Below are 21,294 nucleotides of genomic sequence, written 5' to 3'. Positions count from 1 at the left end.
CTGTTGTAAAATATTCTCTGATGTCTAGAGAAAAGTCCTGGTAGTCAATCCAACAGCATGTCCGTGGATTGTCATTATAGTACACTCTGTAGTAAGACATGTATGCCCTGCAGCAGGAAAAGAAAAATCAGATTGATAATTGACAGTATTTCTTCAGTGACAGTTTATGTAATCTTTTTTTTTACATGTTAAAAAAGATGATAATTCCAAAAGATGAATATAAACCTGCTTTTATTAAGGAAATGTAATAAAATCCTTTGTACATGACCTCTCCACAGAGGTTCATTGTGTCCATACATGCAACTCTCATGGTTGAGGTACTGTTACAAATGAACTGGAAAAAACTAAAACCAAACTGGATTAAATGTCATTATGGGACTATAAACTAAACCAGGGTCCATTTCGAGTTGCAGTTTGGTCAAACTATTACCAAATTCACATGCACTTTATCTGGGGAGAAAAGGATGAGAAAGTTGGATATACTAAACAAATGTAGGCGTACATGGTTTGTAGCATTTGTAGGATTTTTTTCCTTCAGTTTATAAAAAGTTCACTTATACAAACAGACAAACGATTCATTTGTAGCTCTTCCCTCAATGTACAGTTCACCTTCTGCCTAATGCATAGACACAGAAAGCTTATCACAACCAAAGAAGCTATGGTGTGTTATCATTTACCAAAAGATTTTGAGATTCACATCTGCAGATACTGCATTTACATGAGAACGGCTTCTAAGTGTGTACAAAGTGTAAACCATAAGCTCAGTTAAACCATTTGAAAATGCTGTCACATAAAAAGGGGTCACTCTCGTAGTCTCTAAAGGATTTATAATGCTTTCGGTTTCAACAATATGGCACTAAGTGATTAAAAGCTGACCTCATTTCAATAAAAAACGGTCTTGTTTCCAAATAGTGGCAGTTGAAACAAATGCAGTCTCACATGGTTGATTTATAACAAGCATCTAAATGAATACGGTCAGTTGTATACGATGTCCAAAAGGCTTTGAAAATAACACCACCTAAGCAGTTCGATGACCTCTAGTTTCATATTATTGATATTTTCTGAGTAAAAACTGGGGTACAATGTTGTCACTTTAATTGATGCTTAACCCTAATGATTGATGCTTGTCCTAAATATTATGAAACTGAAAATAGTCTTATAGTAAAACAAGAAAATGACTTTACTTCACTAAATATAACATTTATTAACTTAAGATTTCACCACAAAAATATGTCTGTAAAGTATTCAAATGACTTAATAAGTACTCCAGGATGTTTTGATTGCAAATCATGGCTTTTTTTTTCTTCTTCAAAATAGAAAACAACTGAAATTACAACAGTTCATCTAATTATCATTTGAAGCAATGTTTTGCCCTATAGTTCCACAGATTTTTTTGTTGTTTTCAAGTGAATTCAATTTTAATTGCATTGCCATGACGCCAAAATGCTCCATAAGGCACTACAAGAGGCAAATCTCATGTTTCCAGAAGCAAAAGTCCTGTTGCGACATTGCCCTCTGTTAGTGTGACGGGCCTCACAACCCAGAATGAGCACTTGTTGACTTGTAGGCTTGTGTCCAAGCTGATGACAAAGAAGGCTGTTGCCTCCAGGATGCCAGCTTCGGGGTGTCGGGGTCACACAGAGTGGCTGTTTCGTCCAGACGCACCAGTTGGAATCGTCACGTTTCACCTCTGCAGAGGAGATGTGCAAAGGATGAGGATCAAATCAACTGTTAATCATCTTTAGCTGGTTTAACTAAAAAATACAAGTTCCCCTGCAGCCTTAGAAAGACGTTGAATAATTGTTCAAAATTATCTCATGAGAAAACCAACTGAGTTAAGTTAGATGAACTTGAGATAATAAATTCAATAAAGTCAAGTTATTAAGCAGCAGGTTTCCATAATGTATGTTTTCTTCAAACTACAAAACAGTGGGATCTCTGGAGAGTTTTAAAGAAGACCTATTGTGCTTTTGTGCTTTTTCCCCTTTCCTTTAGTGTGTTATATAGTTTTTTGTGTAGGTAAAAGGTCTGCAAAGTTACAAAGCCCAAAGTCCACGCCAAAGTCACAAAACACTGCTCCTGAAGCGCCTCGCTTGAAGCCCCGTCTTTTCTTCCATAACGTGGTGATGTCACCTAGTAACACATTTGCATAATACCTGTCTAGCGTCTAGGCATGCCCTAAAAGCTAATTAGAGCAGAGCTGGAGCGGAGTCCAAAGAGTTTGGTTTGGTTGACCAATCACAGCAGGGTGGGCCAGCTGACCAATCAGAGCAGACTAGGCTTTTTGCTCTTGTAGACACCCAAAATACAAGTATGCACCTGAAAATAAGCATAATGGTCCTCTTTAAACAAACCTATAAAATATGAGATCAATACAACCAACATTTGCAAAGGGGAATTGGAGGCAGATGAATAATATATATTTAAAAATAAACTATATTTTTCTGTACCTCTTCAGCTTGGATTTGGTAATTTAATTGAAAAATGTTTAAGTATATTTTTGTTGTATAAATACAGATATGGGCGGGGGAGCTCAAACATCAAACGTTTCAGACAGAGGGTGAAAAGAGGTGCTGCAGCACAGCAGGGACTTCAAGTCAGAATAACTCATGTTAAACTAGAAATGAATAACATGTATATATTTACATCAAGTTCATGATCAAAGATGAGTGTATTCTATTCGATTTCCTCATGTTTGACAGTGTAATATATGTTTAAACGGACACAGACATGGAAGAAACAGTAAAGGACATACCCTCTAGATCTTAACACTCTCCGTCCCGTACACGTTGTAGCCTTCACGGTACGTGGCAAAATTCTGGGTGTTTGCCGGAGGGGCTGGCTTAAAGTTTTGGGCATTCTTTGCCAGCTTCAGTCTTTTTGTTTCTTGCCGTGACTTATAGCAAAACTCTATCAAAGCCACGGTCATAGCCAGGCCAAGCCCTCCGACCAGAATATAGAAGACTCCTGCCACGTTGCTCAGGCTTAGTGCACTTGTCTTGTCCTGGGGAGGTAGAGACCACCGTTAAGACTTTTTTTAACTGGCACTTTGAGGCTGACCTCAAACAACATGTACACCAACACCAACACAATGTACATCCTGCTGCACTAGAACTAAACAGCTACTCAGAGGAGGCTGCTAATTGTGTCTACAAAACCCTCTGACATATAGATGCCTAATTTAGCCTATCAGTGAGATAAATTGGAACAACTTAAATGTGTCTAATTCCTCCTCTCAAGTTATTTCTACCATTAAAGAACTGGGAAGGTGAATGTAGAGTTGCTATCTATCCTGCTTTAAGGTCTCTTTACGAGACCACTTCTAGAGGAAGGCGGTCGTGGTCGTACAGGTCTACAGATTAAACCCTCGATTCACTATAATAGCTGCTCAACTTCAACACACTGCATTTGTACAATCAAAGTGTCAAGCTGTGGAGGGTGAATTGAACCATTTTGCTGCTATTAAAAGCCAAACAGTGATATTGAAATTAATTTAAGTGAGTTTTACCATTTGCATTCTAAACTTTATGGGCATTTTGTAGTCCTTTATGTAGTAAAAAAAATTTATATCTAAAAAGGGACTTATCTTTAAATTAAAAAAAAGGTTCCTTACTCCGACACTCCATGTATGAGACATGACTATTAAATAGTATTTGACCACTTTGTGCTCAGATGGTATTTAAAGGTCAGTTTGGACTCTTGTCAGAGTAAGGATGAAACTAGCCAGTCATGTAGGAATATATGGAGTTTGCATACAAATGAAAAACATCAACGATAAACTAAATTTCAATAAAGGTTTGGATGACAATATAGCAGTATAATGGTTTCAATTCTGATTCAACTTTTCAAAATTTGATGGTATGAATAAAAAATAGTGTGCAATCATGCTGCAATTTTACAGATCTTGAATTGTCTACATACAGTAGTAATGAAGTCATGTTAATGTCATGAATTATGATCAGAGTGTAAAGAAATTAAACTATGTGTGAAGCAAATCTAGTTTTTAATGTTTTCCACATGCTATTCTGCTAGTATTCAGATATCATGATCAACATGTCTGGGAGAATGTATATATGTTTTAGATGTTTGCATATGAACAGTTAGGTCAAAATGCATTTTTCAATCAGTATAAAAAGACCTGCAGCGACTGACCTTACTTCCAGAGTCCTTGGTTCCACATTCACCCTTATCGTACCACCATTTGTTTTTCAGCTTGTCTAAGATGCCTTGTTCACTGAGTTTCAATACTGCAAGGTTTACAGGAGTTCTTCACGTGGGAAATAACATAAATAACATTTTATTATGTTATTTTATGTTATTAAACTTTTTAAACTACTTTATACTGTGCAAAGCGATAGAGTAGGGTCCTGGCCAACACATCACAGATAGCAAGCAACACTACAGTATATATATATATATGTAAATATATGACCTTTCATAATCCATGACTACCCTAGCATGCCAGACCCCACCTATATCGCTTTGAGTAATCGGCACACACTGATCACATGAAGAAGAAAAAAGATTTGAACTTGCAGAGTAAAGCAGCTGCTGCATAGCTTTCACAGAATGAAAGAAAACAGAGGCAGTAATTGCTGAGGGCACATTATTTTGTTTGCTATGGGCAGCCTTTTTGATGATCTAACAGGAACCCTTTCTTGACTAACAGACAAAACACAGCAGTCCAATTTCATTAACAGCTATTAGAGGCTAATGTCTCACAAAATCACCCACACTGAGAAACAGAGTTAAGGGTGTTTCTGATTCGCTACCAGCCAGATGATGAGAAAATTTGGTTGTCTCTAAAGACACTTTTTCTGAACCAAAGGGGAGTCATAGATTGGGTTTTTGTTTTCTTTTGCAAGACATTATGTTCAATTTCCTTGACTGACAGATTTCCAGGTTTATTTCCTTTCAGAAATAAGATCAGTGTTTGTAATCCAACACCATCAAATATATTGTATTCACCACTGTGTTCTTTGTATGTCGAATAGAATACAAATTGTGTTTTCTGATAATTCATACAAAAGAAACAAACATTAAGAAGTCATGCATTATGTTAGGTGGATGACCTGCAGTCCTGTTCTCCAGTCAGAGCCCTTTGGAAGGCAAATGTACTATTATTTTGCTTGAGTGTTGAAAAATACAAACTTAGATGCATGAATTTCAATGCAACAACAAAATATAATACTGCAGTTTCTGCCTTTTGACTTTTCTTGGCAGAGGAGCAGAGAGGAGCAAGAGATTTGAGTACAAACTTTGAACTAAATGCTTGTTGCACTTTATGAATCAACCTAAAAGCAGTAAAGATCCTACACAGTGATCTGTAATTCTATTATTTGGACAATGACACATTTTGGATGTAATCTCTGGGTTCTTATGAAACATTTTAGAGACACTATGAGGATGAATTGCAAACAAAAAAGCTTTTAAGAGCGGCGTTTTCTTCCATTTGGGAGCAACAGCTAAAAATCAACAATTTTTCAAAATAATTCTGTTTAAGGGTGCCATTTTCATCACAATAAAAGGTACTTTTTACAAGTTAATTATTGATGAACTTCTAATGACATATATCTTGTTTTTGTCTCTCTGTGTGACAAACTGACTGCTGCTCTGTAGCTGACCTTTGACCTCCCAGATCAGAGAATCAAATTTGGCTAAGGTAATTGATTCTGCATCAAATTTACATCATACTCTTTGCTTTCCTCAGTTTAATAACTTTTAGTCACATAAAAATAACTACAGCTGGTTAAAGATTATGATTGGGTGGGATCGGATAATGTCTACCCTGTCCGACAGCATTGTGGGTAGGATAATCTACTCTACAGACTTGTCATTTCTCCTTATTATATATTATACATCTACATTCCTTCACCTCTAAAAAAAATCTGCTGGTCATCAGATAAAGACCTCAGACACACCACCAGGTGGTGACCATGGACCTTTAAATAACACGCTGATGAGCACTGTCCAGGTTCACAGCTTAGAAACACTCAAACATGTCCCTGTATCTTTTCTAATCTGAAAAACCTAAATAAAAACAGAATGTCATCCATATATCCCATAAATTGTGCAAAGAAACATATTATAGCTGGAAGGACGATGTTTGGTTATACATTCAAAATTTGATCACTGTATGTGGATGAATATACCATAAATTACATTTGGCCATAAAAGATTTAATGTCTAAATTCAAAGAGTACTGTGCTAAATGACAAAATGAAAATGAAAAATCAAAGGGACTTCAGAGGTGAAAAAGACCGCTTGTTAAAAACACTCAATGGTAGTAACAGAGAGAAAACAAAAAAACTGTACATCTGTACCCCCTCCGAGTCCCTAAAGCAGCCTGGCTTTGTAATGATTTTATCCCACATATTATCACAATACTAAAGTATTGTTGCTCTATAGCCTGTTGCAGTGTAGTCTATTGGAGAATAACTCCATCTGCCATTTCCTGTCAACGAGAAAATCACTGTAAACTGTCCCAACCCTCTGATGTAATAGCAGTTCACAGGTCCATGGAGAGAGAACTCAAACAGATAAAAAAGGTGATTTATCAGACCTGGGTTCACTTACATTTACAGTAAACTGCATTACCGCAACAGACAGCTCAATCTAAAGCAAAGACTAAGAATGATAATGTGCTGCCACTAAACTACGTTTTTACAACAGATACAAAATGTTATTAAGTGTAGCAAGCAAAAACAAGTCGATATTGAGTTGTAGTAACACTGAAACTGAACTCTTAAGGTCCACAGTTCAGGCCCATAGAGCAAAACCTACAAATGATGCTATATATATATGTATATGTATATATATATATACATATACATATATATATACAGTACTACAAAATAATACAAAACATATACATATAAATACATAGAAAATACATATGATTAAATATTAAATAAATTATAAAAATGTTTTTATAGTTTATATATTATATATAATATACATGTTCAATATAGATATAGATATATTCAATGTTTTTTATATTTATATCCTTTATAATCTTTTTTCTAATTCTTATTTTTACTCTTGCTCTCATTATTCTTATTGCACACAAGGCTTTAAACCCTGCATTTCACCGCACATATTATATGAGCATGTGACAAAAAAACATAAAAGTTTGATCTTGAATCTGTTTAATTGTAACTAATTCAATGGCTCCTTCAGCATGCCTAGATCTTAAAAATGTAACTTAAATGGCAGAATATACTGTGAAATTTAAAAGTACTATATTAGAAGGTCAATAGGGAGCTCTTGTTCAAGACATTAAAAAAACCCACACACATTATTGTCAAGGCATACTGGATGAAGCAGTTCACATCAGCCACCGCGGCCTCTGTCTTCTCTCATTTCTGCATTCTCTCTGGCGACGCTCTGATTATGCAAAAGCTTGTTAATTATGCATCCAGTTGACCAATCGGATTTCAGTCAAATCTGGGCGTATTTGACACAATTTTCTCTAGGAAGCAGATAGATGTATCTAATCTGAAGGGCCTTTACTCTCTCGAGGACTAAAGCCCCTCAGAGGGCGTGACTGAAATGTTTTAACACTACTGGCTAACAAAACTTGCCACTTCTACAACTATATGAAATAAGATTTCCATCGTATTAGACCTCTAAAGGAGATGTCTGCTAATTGTTTTTCTCTCTGGCTGGTTGTCGTCAGCATCTTAATCGCAATTTATGAATCCAACCCTCTGACTGAGTACAAGGGGTGGACAGAATATCAAGGACACCTGTGCAATCCATTGCAATGCAATGCAACAGCTAGTGCTATAAATCTTACATTTGTGAAGTTTAATAAAAAAATAATGTTCAGAGTGGCATTGATTCACCTCTATAGTAATCTTTTGGGGTCGTAGTTTGTGTTGTTGTAGTATTACCTTGTACTTATGAGACCTGTAAGCTTCACAAAGATAGTCTTTATTGTTGTGTTGGATTCGATATATTGTACAGGTGTTTCTTTTCATTGTGTCCACCCCCTGCATGTCGACTTAACCTCCGCTCCATCTGATTTAAGTTGCATCAGAACTTTATCCTTCAGTCTGTTTGCAAAACAAGAAAAACGGCATCTAAAAACACTCAGGACCACACAAAATAATTCACATGAAAAAAATCATGCACATCATGGCCAAATTAGGACATAAATCACATACTGCATGATGTCAAATTAAAGAAACATCACACAGTATGACAGAAATTAAGTAAGTGTCTTAAATCATCCAGCTTTGATTAATGAAATTAACAGCTGTAGATATGTGATTTAACGATCTGTCTGGAGTTTTGTTTGGTTTTAGTAAAACATTAAAATATCGATTTCTACTATCTATTAATATAAATGCTGCATTTGACAACATGTCATTGATTTAATGTTTATGCTGTGAATGTCATATTTTCTCAGTGGTAGTTACATACAATATATTTCCATCTCATTGTTAAATTACCCACCCATGCATTTCTGAAAGTGAAATAAGGACAGAGAAATGTGGCAGTCAGATAGTGACAGTGTTACACTGATCATCTACTCTCTCTCTAACCAAGGGGTCGAGGCAAACTGCCAGTGAGAAGAGACGGCTTCTTTGTGTTATCCCACCGGTAGTATCCATATCCTGCTCACTCAGGAATGGATGACTATAGTCAATAACAGCAAAGTTTGCCTCGTCTCTTCTCTCGCAATATGCCAAGTGTACTGTGGTCATGATGCAAGCTGAAGAGCAGAGGCAGAGATGGATCCACAGTTAAGGGCCGTCACTGCGCCCTGAAACAAAAAGATCAGGGGCCTCATTTATAGAAAGGTTGTACAACAGATTTGATTGAGCCTGATGTGCACAGCTCTAAAATAGCGGAAGTAAGGATAGATTATGTGCACACAGTATGAAAAAGCAAGACAGGCTTTACGATAATAATCAGTTTTTCTATATTTGAACTCCTCTTTGTTTTAAAACGGAATTTAAAGTGAGACTATGTGACTTTTGAGAGAAGAAATAGCACTTCTTCCTCTTACAAATTAAAACTTATATTGCTGCTTCGGTATTTGCTGCTACAGCCTCACTATGACCAGGAGGTAATGGTGGCTAACTTCAAATGATAGATATTGTAACTGACAGTTCACCAGAAGTGGGACCAAGTCATTGTTTTGAAAGTCACAAGTAAGTCTCAAGTCTTTGCACTAAAGTCCCAAGTCAAGTCCTAAGTTCTACACTTTGAGTTTTGAGTCCTAAACAAGTCATCATGCGCTCTTCACCAAATGTAATGCTATTTTAACAACAGGGTAACTGGGGCCAACTGGTGCTCAGTAATGTAAAGTATTTTTTTATGGTTCTCTCCTGCAACTTGATTGGATGCTGTTAAATTGGTTCAAACAAAGTGGATCTGGGGAGTTGCGTGTAGGATCATCAAATCCAAGTCCTAATAATATTCACCAAAAAGAAAGAGTCCAGAGTTCAACAAAAAAACACTTTTCGGGGATTCAGCAATAAACAATTTCCCCCACAAGTAAATCCCCTTCCCAAACAAATCAATAAAGGATGTAAAAAAAGTAAATAAACCCAACTTCCCGGTCCCGGGCATTTATCGCCTTTGTGAACACACTTTTAATCTTTGGGCTTGGGGGAAGGTATCAAGTATTTTCAAGTCAAAAGTCATTGGTTTTGAAGTCAAAATTCAACATGCCATTGGCAAAAGTTGCATAGTCTCACTTTAAGATCTTCACTCAGTTATTTGTATATCAGCTTTATGGTTACTATGAAAAGAAATATCTTAATACAAATGTGAGATGCAAATCAAATCCTCTTGTACAAATGGGGCCCCTGGTCGTATCTTACACTACTACTGCAGGGTTTACCAGGTCAGGGTGGCCATGGATAGACTTTGACTGGCCTTGGATCAAGACCAACCAAAGGTTTCTGTCAGTCTTACGCTGGATTTCGATGAGAGGATGTTGGACAAAAAAGTTTGGACCGTTAGTTGTCACTGTCATTAGAATTCTCACGTTTGCCTGCGATGCTTAGTCCCCTCAAGACAACGCTGTTCCCCGTGCCTGCCCTAACACCCAGGCGGCGGATTGGAGAGTGCATATATTGTTCGGCTCGGAGGTAGAATTAGATCCTCACTTTAATCCTTCTGGCATTGGTTTGCCACATACAAAGCTGTCATGTTGGCCTGTAGATATAAAAAACAGAGAAAGATGGTGTCTGTCTTTCATAATTACAAGCCAAAAATATAGAAACTACTCTGTCATAAACTCAATATTAAGCACTTAATAATCTGATCTTCCTCTGTCCTACTTCTGCACTTTGCTTCGTCTCACACTATTGGGCTTTTTCCTCCTCCATTAGCCAAGTAAAGGGTTCCCAGTTGATCACAGTTGCACGATAAAAATGTAAAAACTTATGTATCTGTAACTTATTAACAGATATTTGGGCCCAAATACTACAGTCAGTGTGACGACAGCCTTGCCGATTACTCTGTTCTAGGATACCCGACTTTGGTGACATTGAGGCTGACCTTAGAGTCACCTCCCCCGCTGCCGCACTCTCCCTTGTCGTACCACCATTTGTTTTTCAATTTGTCCAAGAGGCCTTGCTCATTCAGTTTTAACACTGCCAGGTTAACAGCATTTCTTGAAACGATAAAACATAGCTTGTAAGAAAATGAACAGGTCCGTGAGAAATCTAATATAGAATATTAGTAAAAAATAGTGATAATAAATATCAATGGTTCATAAGGGGAGCACGGAAGGGACAAATTGGTAAAGAATTTCACTGGTGTGGAAGGGTAAGAAGCATTTTTACAGCAAAGAAAATGTTAAATATTAGAGAGGTGGCATGGAGGGTTACATTGCTTGTAACTGAAGTGTGCGGGATGGGGACATTCTGTCATTGTTGAATTAGAAATAAGAACATCCAGCATGCAGCTTAACATTCATCACAATTGACAGACCAGCATTGTAACTAGCAAAAAACAATGCAAAAGGGCACCACAGAAACCAGGAGGGAGGAGAGGTTGAAGGGCAAAACAAACAAGGTTGGGGAAGGTGACACATCGACATTCAAATGGATTTACTGAGTGTGACTAATATACCAACAACCTTAAGAGAAAGAAGAAACAGAGACACGAACCAGATACATAGGACAGAACAGAGAATGGCTGAACGTGTTGATTAAACTCATAATTAAAAAAACTGTTCACTCATTGATGCACTTGGGGGAAAAAAAGAATTAAGGAGTGAGGAAGAAGAGAATGGCAAAAGGAGACATCAGGGTAGGTGGAATACTATAACAACATGGAGGATATTGTTATATTATCCCACCCACCTTAATGCAGAGCCTTTAGGTGTGGCCACACCATAGCCCTTAGAGTCGAGGTTGCCGCCCACTTTCATGGTGTCACATGGTTTCCGCTGCTCTATGTACTCGTTCATTGTGGATTCGAGTAGAAAGGCGAACTTGCCCTTCGACTTTCGTACCCTGGCAACCCCGTCTGGTGTTGTCTTGGCAAACACTGAGGGTTCAGCTGATTTCATGTATGACCACATTTTCTCATAAACTGCTATTTTGGAGCGCTGCATTTAAGGACACAGAGAGAAGACAGAATCTGTTTAGTTATGCACTTGATAAACCATGAAAACATTCATAATGAGCCGCTGTGGGTTTGAGTAAAAGCAAAAGTTTGCCATTTTGGGAAATACTTACATGAGAAGATTGATACTACTGAGGAGAGTGGTATCAATCTTCTCATACCCCACAGAGAGAGAATAAGCGTATTTACCAAAATGTCAAAACTGACCCTTTAAAGCAACCCTCGCATGAAAAATAACTGCGGCACGTTATATTTTTTTCACAAGAGTGTTCTGCCTAGTCCCGCCCTACTGTGCTGTGATTGGCTAGTACTCATTACCTCATTTTGCACACGGGAGAAGTCCTTGCCTTCAGGGCTTTCTGCCACAAAGGATTTATTTCAACCCAAATCATCTCAAGAGTTTTGCAATTTGTGGGTTACCTTCTAGACACGACCGTATGAAAGCATGATGGAATTAGCAAGCTAGCTAGCTAACTAGCCAGCTGCTAATTGACTCAAATTTAAACTCCATCATTTCATCCACACACTCTTGTTCATCTTTATAATATAGTCCACACTCCTGTCACAGCGTAGGAAAGCACATTGCTATCGCTAGATAATCTTCTAATCACAGCACAGCAGTATTAGCCAATCGCAGCACAGTGGGGCTGGACTAGGAACAGCTTTGGGAAAAAAAAATTACTCTAATAATGCTGCTGCACTTCCTGGCCACGCCCCACTCCATGACGTCTAAAGCGCTTGCTGTGACATCACAGATTGAGGCGTGGCCAGAAGTGCAATATGCTTAAAGATTTAAACACATAGATGACAATGCATTGACAGTTTTCTGCCTCTTTGTAATTCAGAGTGGATTCACCCTTTAAATAAAAAAATAGTGCAGCAGAGGTAGCGGGCGTTTTGCCAGCAGCCTGAAGTCTGACAATCTGGCAGCTCAGCAGAAGCTAAATGCAGGCCGTGTTTGGTATCAATATTAACAGACAGGAGTGACCTACTCATCCTCAGTTTATGTTCCTGACAGCAGGTCACAGCTGGAGTCACAATCATCACGGCTTAATATTGATTTCAACATTTAGTTATCAGTCCATTTGATTTGACTTTTGTGCTTATGCAACATTGAAATAATTATAATGTGTAGATTAATGATACTATAACTTGAAATATGGTTTGCAGTGATTGAAGACATTAACAAGTACAACTGCTGGTTTTCCACTGAATGTTTAAGTGCAAAGGCTTCACATAAACACACTCACAGCTACAACTCACCAGGTTTTTACAGCGATGTCCTACTTTGGGACAATGTCTGTTTTAGCATTTTAGTCTATATATTTTGGGCTATGTTTTATAAGTAATTTGTGTTTTAAAAATGATTATTGTTTAATATGTTATGTATGATGATATATAAAATATATAATATCCTTGTTTTTTCTCTTCTTATCTCTTTTGAGTACACTTGTTTTTAAAAGCAGCTGACAGATTGTCTTCATCGTTTTACGCACGGTATCCAATGACTTCACAATTGGGGAAAAGAAGACCTGCTGTTTAACTTCTTTTAATTTGTTTTAATAGGTGATACATGTCTTAAAATGTTAATGTTTTTCCTTTAATTTACTATTCCACATCAACATAAACCAATCAAGCTAAAAAAAGATTCAAATTGTGAGCAATTTGGCACTTATTAGTGCATAGTCATCTAATCTTACATGATATTTATGAATCCACATGATGCATGTATGTATGTCAAATACCAATTAAAAAAGTGTATGTTATTGAAACATTGATTGAATAATACTTGAATAATTTATTATTAACCAACATAATATTCATATTTAAATTGTATTTGAATCTGTGTTTTTATTTTATTGTCCAGTATTTTAATGTTTCTGGCTGCTATGAAGATTTAATTTCCCTCCGGTGATTAATAAAGTCATCTGTCTATCTATTTGTTGTTTGACAGTAACGGCGCTTTCTTTAACACATTTGACCTGCGTACTCCGAGACTGACGGCTTCACCTCTGTGGGCCAGTCAGCTGCCAGCTGGAGCAGCTACAGACATGCACTGCACAGCCCTGCTCTGACACTCAGTACACTGCTAAAAATGGCCAGCGAGAGGCTGATCGCTGGTCACCGGGGAGCCGGAGTACACAGCTGTCTACAATAGAGGGGAAGAATAGAGGAGCTGCAGGCTAATGTGACCTTCTGTTGAGCTCTGTGAGGGAGAGGTGCCTCAGAGGAAACTTTGGGTGGAAACTTTCCATGTTTCTACATGTCTTCAAGGGGCTGCTTGTCAGGAGTGTGATGAGGGCATGACAGGTTCATAATCGCTCTGGCAAACAGGAAGTAGAAGTGTGAAGGAACATCTGACATCAGAACTCTGGAGAAAGTTCTCAGAGAACATTAGATTATTCTATATGATTTATATGACATTTTATTTTAATTTTATCATCTATTGATGGTCCTATATATTTCTCATTAACAACACACATAATAGTTGGAATTTGAAATAGAATATTTTTCTGAATATGGTATCGTGTATTGCTTTATTTATTGCACATTTAATTATTTGATTTGTCCTTGCTAACCGGGCACGATCGCCTGTATTTACTTGCTTGTTTAAAGTATTAAATATACAGAAATCAAGTGTGTGTGACCGGTTTGACAGATTGTATGTTCAGTAGTTGTGTGAGTCATCTGGTAGGTAAAAGTAAAGGAAAACATCAGAGCGAATTGACTAACTGTGTCAGCTCGGCCATGTGTACGGCCGTGTTGTGTAAATAATTCACCACAGATGTAATGGATTATGGGCTCAGGCTAGTAAGTGAATCATTCTTGACATATGCACAATTTCAGTTCAGTTCAGTGTTCATGTAAACACTTTTAACATGACAGTAATAGCGGATGACAAGCCTGACCATAGTGTGAAAACAGTGATTATTTTCTGGGTAACATCAAGATACATGCTTGTCAGGAGCAGGTTGTGTCAAAATCTGTGCAACTCCTCATGCTGTCAGAGTCATAATTCTCACTACAGCAGTCGCAGTTTATCAAAGACAAATTATTCAATAAATCAATTTGAATAAATGACTTGTGTAGCCACAATAATCTTTTACCTGACAAACAGGGCAAGTGAGGAATTGGGTTTACTGCCCCTCATCCATTCTGGAAATAAACTGGTTTGAACTCAAATTCTTCCAGCTACCAGTTCATCTGTCAGCAGCTGACTGAAGGGCTGTGAGTGATTCATGGCCCTCTGTGTGCGTCTGTCACGCTGTCACCAAGAAACAGAGACGACAGGCCAAACAAAGCATGTGCAGTCTTTCTGGTGTTTTATTTGGATCTACATGCAATTCTTAGTTAGTGTGCATGATGAAGTATGTAATTAAAACTAACTTACTGTATGTTCATGATCAGTGGAAACCAAATTAATAATGTAACTAAATAATAGAGGGGCTCGTTTAGCAGCACCGCTGTAATTAAAGTTATCACTAACACAAATTGATTTTGCAATTGAAAGTAAACAAACTGCTTCTTACTTGTGCTTTCCTTTCCCACTCCTGCTAACATTATTCACTGTCTCCCCTTTAACCTCATCATACAGTATAGCACACTGACTGAATGATCCAAATAAGTTGTAAGTCTCAGCGGCTTGTTGAAAGTAATTCTGGAAAATGTTAGTTAAAATGTGCTTTAAAGAAACAAATGAGATATAACAACTTATCTGATTTTTGGGACTTTGGACAAAGCCAGGCTAAGCTACAAGCTCCAGCTTCATATTTAGCGTACAGACCATCGAGTGTATATAAAGATGGACGACATGACAGCTCCTCAAAAGTGAAGCCAAAACATCTTGATTGCTCCCTGGTGGCTGGCTGCAGCATACAGTAGGTCATAAATCCCGCCCCCTCCATGTTAGTGGACGGGACATGGGTCAAACTAAAAAGTCAAAGTACACATCAAATAATTTTTTCCTAAAGATGGTTTATGTCATTTTAGGTAGTTCTTATCACGCTGATGTATGTTCAAGGCTTCATTTTTCTTTTAAGTTTGGTTTTAATTAGTTATTTGATGCTATAAAAAGGAGGCGAGACGGCATGATTGACAGCTGTGATTGACAGCTGCTCTGAGTGAAGTAGTCACGCAGCCGGAGGCTCGGGAATTGTACGAGAGAGGAGATGCAAGTTTAACTTTCCATAACTGTCCCATGAACATGTGTAGGTTTGATCATAAATGTAGTTATAGTTAGTTGTTGTGTCTTTTTAGCCAAACAGCTACCGTGGTGCTAACGTAGCAGCTAAGTGATTCACACAACAAGCTGCGGCAGTGCTCAGCTCATGAGTGGTTCGGGCGGGTGTGTGGGCGGTACCTCGATACCGCGGCTCCAGCCCCCGATCACTACTTCACAGACTCTGGCTCCAAATGACGTCAAAATCTCAAGATGGCAGCTCCTGTATCTGGGATATTTTGGCTTCACTTTTGTACAGTGGGAGGAAGTGGAGACATGTCGTCTGTCTATACATACGTATATGCAGTTTATGGTCAAGAAAGCAAATTAGCATATCTCCCAAAATGTAGAGCTTTTTCTTTAAATATGGTGTACACACATCCTGAACCAGGTATGATAATTGTGATCTGAATTTTGCATTAACATAAAGAAATCTAGTTGAGGATAAATGTTGAGTGAAACTATAACCCCAGGGCTTTGCAAAGTCCAGTGGTTTGAGGACTTTTAAAAGTTTAAAATCTTTTTCGGCCAAAAAGAAAAGAATAAAAATATGGTGTTTGAAAAACAGGCATGTTGGTTATCATCGTATAATGTGTATTGAGGAAGCTCTATGATCTTATTTGAAGAAGATCTTCTTTAAAAAAGTATTTACAGCTCCTATTAATCATTAATCATCAGTAAGCGTCTTTCAGAAAGGCTCCTCTGCACTGACATTTGGAGGAAGAAAGACAGAATATTTGTCACTCGGGATGAAGTCACTACACGCCTGTCAATTATCTCCCCAGGAGCACCTTTGACAAATCACAGCCTGCCAAATGTTACGTGGATTAGCACATCCACCGCTGTTTATGGAGCTGCTTTTAATGTGATGATTCACCAGAAAGCCTAAAAAATAATCAATTTGATATATTTTCATTTTAATGTTTCTTTAATAGACATGTCAAAGGGGTATCTTTAGGGCTGCTGCATGTGCCAATCACCTAAAATGTCTGCTCTCTTAACTTCATCATCTCTTTTATAACGTTAAGTTAACAAGACAAATTGAGAAGTCTGCTGAAAAGTTTTTGTTTTGACGACAGAATTATTGCTCTTTAGTATCCTGTTTAATGTCACATCTGTTGTCGCTACAGTCATAATAACAGAAGTCTAGATTAGATTATTACACAATAAAAAGAGGAGAAAATCAACACAGCTATGTGACTCAGCATGCGATCTATTAAATACATTTATTTTGTGATTTTAGAGAAAACTACATCTAATATGAAATGACTATCCTTCCCCTAGATGTTGTATTACCTAAATATCCTAAGCAGATCTGTGAAACTGTTCAAATTCTATATTTCATAATCAGTGACTTGCTGCAGTTCTCTTTGCAAAATAAAATCTTTTCTGAACAGCCACATTTTTTTTTTTCATGTAATGTTTTAAAGCACTGCAGTGCAGGAGACAGCGAGTTACAGATGACCTCCTCCACACTGATCATGTTGATTGCTCCAATTCAATGCTTTTAGACCTGAGTTCAGCTTGGCACAGCCGACCGTGCCACTCTGCTTGAACGCCTTTATAAATTGGGTTGGGTCACAGAAATGTTACACGTGCCTCCACTCGGTCACATCCCCTGCAAAAACATTCCTCTCCATTGTTAAACACCCTTTTTTTCTTGAGAGCTTTGCATGCTTTTATTTGATTATGTTTGGCCTGACTCGGTCCTAACTACAGTAGAAAGCCCTCTCGTGCCAGCTGTGAGTGTGAAATGGAGCAGATAACCAAACCTAGCAGACAGAAACAAGCTGTTCTAGCCTTACTGTATTTAAGCATGTTTACACAAGCTGTCTGTAAATCTCACAGGAGATGTAAGATGTGATTTTATGACTACCTCTGGACTTAGGCAGAGTCTGAAACCAACACACAGTGCCTTCCTGATCACTCCAGAGTCTAACTACATGGTTTGTGTTTATCTCAGACTCTCTCACACCAACCGACCGACTATAGGACTAAAAAAAGATACAGCTCAGAGCCGGACATCGGATGTGAATTCCTTTTTCCATTTCTGAGGAATAGGACATCTTCTTTGAGATTTGCAGTTTAGTGACAGAAGCCCACAAATTGGAAAAATAATGACATCTTCGTCGTTCTTCTTGAACGCTTCAAACACATAAACAGAACTGGCCTGATAATCAGACTGAACTGTCGTTACACTTCATTCTTTATGTTTCGATGAACAAATCAGAGATGTAGACAGCAACTCAGAGGCTGAGACAGAACATCATCTTCACAATTTGATGCAGAATTTTGAAAATTGATGCATAAGTTTAAAAATGATTCACTTACTAAAAGACCCACAAGTTCACACAATCTGTCAACTGCTTTTCAGAATGGTCCTTACACTAACTGAAGTTGAATTATTAGTGTTTTCAAGGCTACGGTTTTATCTGTTTTTTTATTATAAGACGTTTATTCAGTGTGTGACCTTAATGATGAAGTAGTGGATATAAGAATGAATCTGCATATTAGTGGAGGCCTCGTGAGGATAATCAAAAGTTTGGTTTATGACTCTACTGATGGTTGGATGAGGGAGCATAATTGTCACAGTTGCACAGCTGAATTATATCTGTTGCCAGAAAGTGTAAAGAAACAATAATTTTCAAAAAATTATTTTGATGGAGAGAACCAGTTAATTTTGTGGACAAAATGGATTTGAAACCATAAGCCTAATACCCCAATTTAGTTTTGTGGTAGTCACAGAAGAACTGATGTTCTGCTCTGTACACAAAATACGAGCTCATCTTGGCTATCCTTCTCTAAGCAACGTCTTTTAAATCACTTAACAAATGCATGCAATTTTCTTTTAGCTGTTTACTCCTTTAGTTCTACTTAATTACTTTTTATAAAACGGTGTGTAACACTGTTTTATGATGTACTGAAGTGCTGTATCAGGGGGAAAATACAGTTCTAGATGTTCTATTATTGATTATTCATTTGATTTATTACCTGGCAGGTAATAGATCAAAACCCACAGGAAAGCTCCAGGGACTTATTCAGCTCTGAGCTTTTAACTACAGTTAAAGCAGCTCTTGTGGTGCAGTGCAGCGACAGCATGGATGACAGCCAGTTGAGACACTCACCCTAAAGAACTCCTTAGTGGAGCCTGAGTCTAACGTCCCATAGGCGATCTCCGTCTGCTTGGCCAGGTCCTCGGCACTCTCGATTGGAGACACCATCCTCTCCACGGTGAGGAAGGCAGCCAGGTTAGCCGTGTAGGAGGAGATGATGATGAGTGTGAAGAACCACCACACTCCTCCGACGATGCGGCCGGACAGAGATCTGAGGAGGAAGCAGAGCAGACAGAGAGACCTGAGAGCATGCTCAAATCTACATAGGGAGGGCTGTGTCTCCTGCAGCCCAGAGGTTGAGCTCAGACTTATCTCCTTCACTTGAGGAATTTTAGTTAACCCATTAAAGTGTCAGTAGGTAGTATATTTTTGGAATCATTGGGCAACAATTCCATAATAACCTTTCAGGATATTGTAATTCAAGTGTTCTGAGAGATAACTAGACTTCTGTACCTCCTCATGGCTCTGTTATCAGGCTTTAAAAAATCTAAGAAAAAATCTAGCCTGATGGGAAACTTTGACCAATCATAGGTCATTTCATTGGGAGAGCGTTCCTATTGGCGGAGCTCCGGTCATGTGACCAGAACTTGGCATTCCTTCACCAGATTTCACAATGGCGGTGGCGTTTCAAACTTTCTCATTTTACACCTAAACCGTGCACTACAAGATGATTCTGAAAACATTTGAGGGGAGAAATAGGCATTAACGTAACATAATATTGATTCACATTTGATCAGCGCTGCCTAGTTTGACTGTTTGGTTGGAGTTCGCGAGTGATTGACAGCCGGCTCTCATAGACAGTAGATGGACAGCGGGCCTCAGATCAGCTCTTATTGTTTTCCTCCGGTCTGTGAAATCTTGCAGATGCTGTTAGGAGCACCGGAGGACACAGAGGCACATTAATTTTCAGGTTACCTGTTTCATGTACTACTGTAACGATATAGCAACCATTTTATAAAAATAACTTTTTTTAATCATATTTGCTCCAATCTCGCCTACTTCAGCTTCAAGTGATGAAAACTGCAATGTTATCCGAATGTCCCTGGTGTTCCTTGCTATTTGCATACATTCATTTAAATGAAGTATCATTAACTCAAATAGCTGCCTTTACAGCTGATGAATTCTTTGAAAGTAATAATACGCCTCATTAACTCAATAAGACTGTGTCCGCATTTAAAGCCTGCAGAAGGATGCCAGACCTGTGATGAGTGATGCCCCAGAATCTGTCCAAGATTACTTGGGTTAATTCCAGTGACAACACTGGCTCAAAGTTATAGCGGGGTAGTTAAGCATAACAATTGTGCATTTTGCAATAAAAGCAACAAATTTGGAACGGATGTAGGGATTATATGTTATGGAAAAATATAGATACAAATTTGGCTCCTGAGGGCCGTGGCAGCCATTTTTCAAAATGGCTACCAAATAGGTGCTTAATATTCCTAAATGTTGCAGAAAACTCTTGATGATTTCCAAGGTGTGTTCAAGCTGATAAGATCAGATGTCGGAAGATCACGGACATGATTTTTTTTCCCTTTTAAGGGTGCTTTTTAAAAGCTTTTAACCTGAAATAAATGCGAAAAACTAAATAAAGCATGGTCACTTCAGGGTCAAACTTCACCCCCATTGCCTTCATAATAGAATGACAACCACACTACTACTACTACTACACAACTACACCTTTGGAACGGTAAGATCTTCAGCTTTGCTTCGGTGCATTTCTCTTTTCATCGCATAAAAAATTTACAGAAATATCGCTGGATACATTTCTGTGTCACCAGTAACCTCTAATCACAGTTAAAGCGATATTGAACTTTGGGTTGTACTGCTAACTAGCCGTGATATATGACCAACTAAAGGTGAAAATTTTCATCAATTGATCTTGTGCTCCCGTGAGCGGTTTACGGTTTGTTATGCTTTTTTTTCTCTCCATTCCATTTCTCTACCGTTGCTAGCAAAGATTAACCAGAGTACTGCTAGATTGTGACACTTTTTTGTCTTTGGTGAAACAAAGCAGGTCCTGGTCTTTTTGGTGTTTCAGATAGCAAGTTTATCTACTTTTGGTGTCAGTTGGTTGGTTTAAAACTGCAGCCAGTGTTTGGTGCAGACATTTGTTAGAACATTTAGTTCATCTGTTGTAAAATGTAACGCTCTCGACCACAAATTTAGACCAGAGAGAACAGAACATGTCTAAAGTAAAAGACACCATGAGACTCTGTCTGCTACTGAATTCAGGGTGTGATGAGCCAAACCGCTCCGTCACACAGATACTCCCATCCTGCTCACTGGTCCTTAACCAATTCCTCAGTTTCCACATCGGCGTAAAGGCTCTGACTTTTAAATCTGTGTCTTGCAGAGCAACACTGGGTTCAT

General features: G+C 38.1%; 1 protein-coding gene across 5 annotated transcripts in view; it reads right to left on the bottom strand.

Annotated features, from left to right (window-relative positions):
* Positions 1 to 213: 213 nt before the first annotated feature.
* The window catches only part of gria3a (glutamate receptor, ionotropic, AMPA 3a), an 85,525-nt gene continuing 64,444 nt past the window's right edge, over positions 214 to 21,294 (bottom strand). The window contains exons 12-16 of one of the 5 annotated variants that reach the window (XM_074611476.1): positions 18,937 to 19,135; positions 11,328 to 11,575; positions 10,519 to 10,633; positions 2,756 to 3,004; positions 214 to 1,690 (exon numbers count right to left, since the gene is read on the bottom strand). In XM_074611476.1, coding sequence (XP_074467577.1) covers positions 2,759 to 3,004; positions 10,519 to 10,633; positions 11,328 to 11,575; positions 18,937 to 19,135 — 808 coding nt within the window. In that variant the 3' untranslated portion in view covers positions 214 to 1,690; positions 2,756 to 2,758. Of the gene's footprint in view, positions 1,691 to 2,755; positions 3,005 to 3,169; positions 4,268 to 10,518; positions 10,634 to 11,327; positions 11,576 to 18,936; positions 19,136 to 21,294 lie in introns of those variants that run through there. The other 4 variants (XM_074611475.1, XR_012590390.1, XM_074611477.1 and 1 more) reach the window with 4 other exon arrangements.

The sequence above is a fragment of the Sebastes fasciatus genome, chromosome 16 (genome assembly GCF_043250625.1).
Source record: "Sebastes fasciatus isolate fSebFas1 chromosome 16, fSebFas1.pri, whole genome shotgun sequence".
Taxonomy (NCBI): Eukaryota; Metazoa; Chordata; class Actinopteri; order Perciformes; family Sebastidae; genus Sebastes; species Sebastes fasciatus.
Note: the sequence above shows the minus strand (reverse complement) of the source record. Positions and strands in the feature narration are given on the sequence as shown.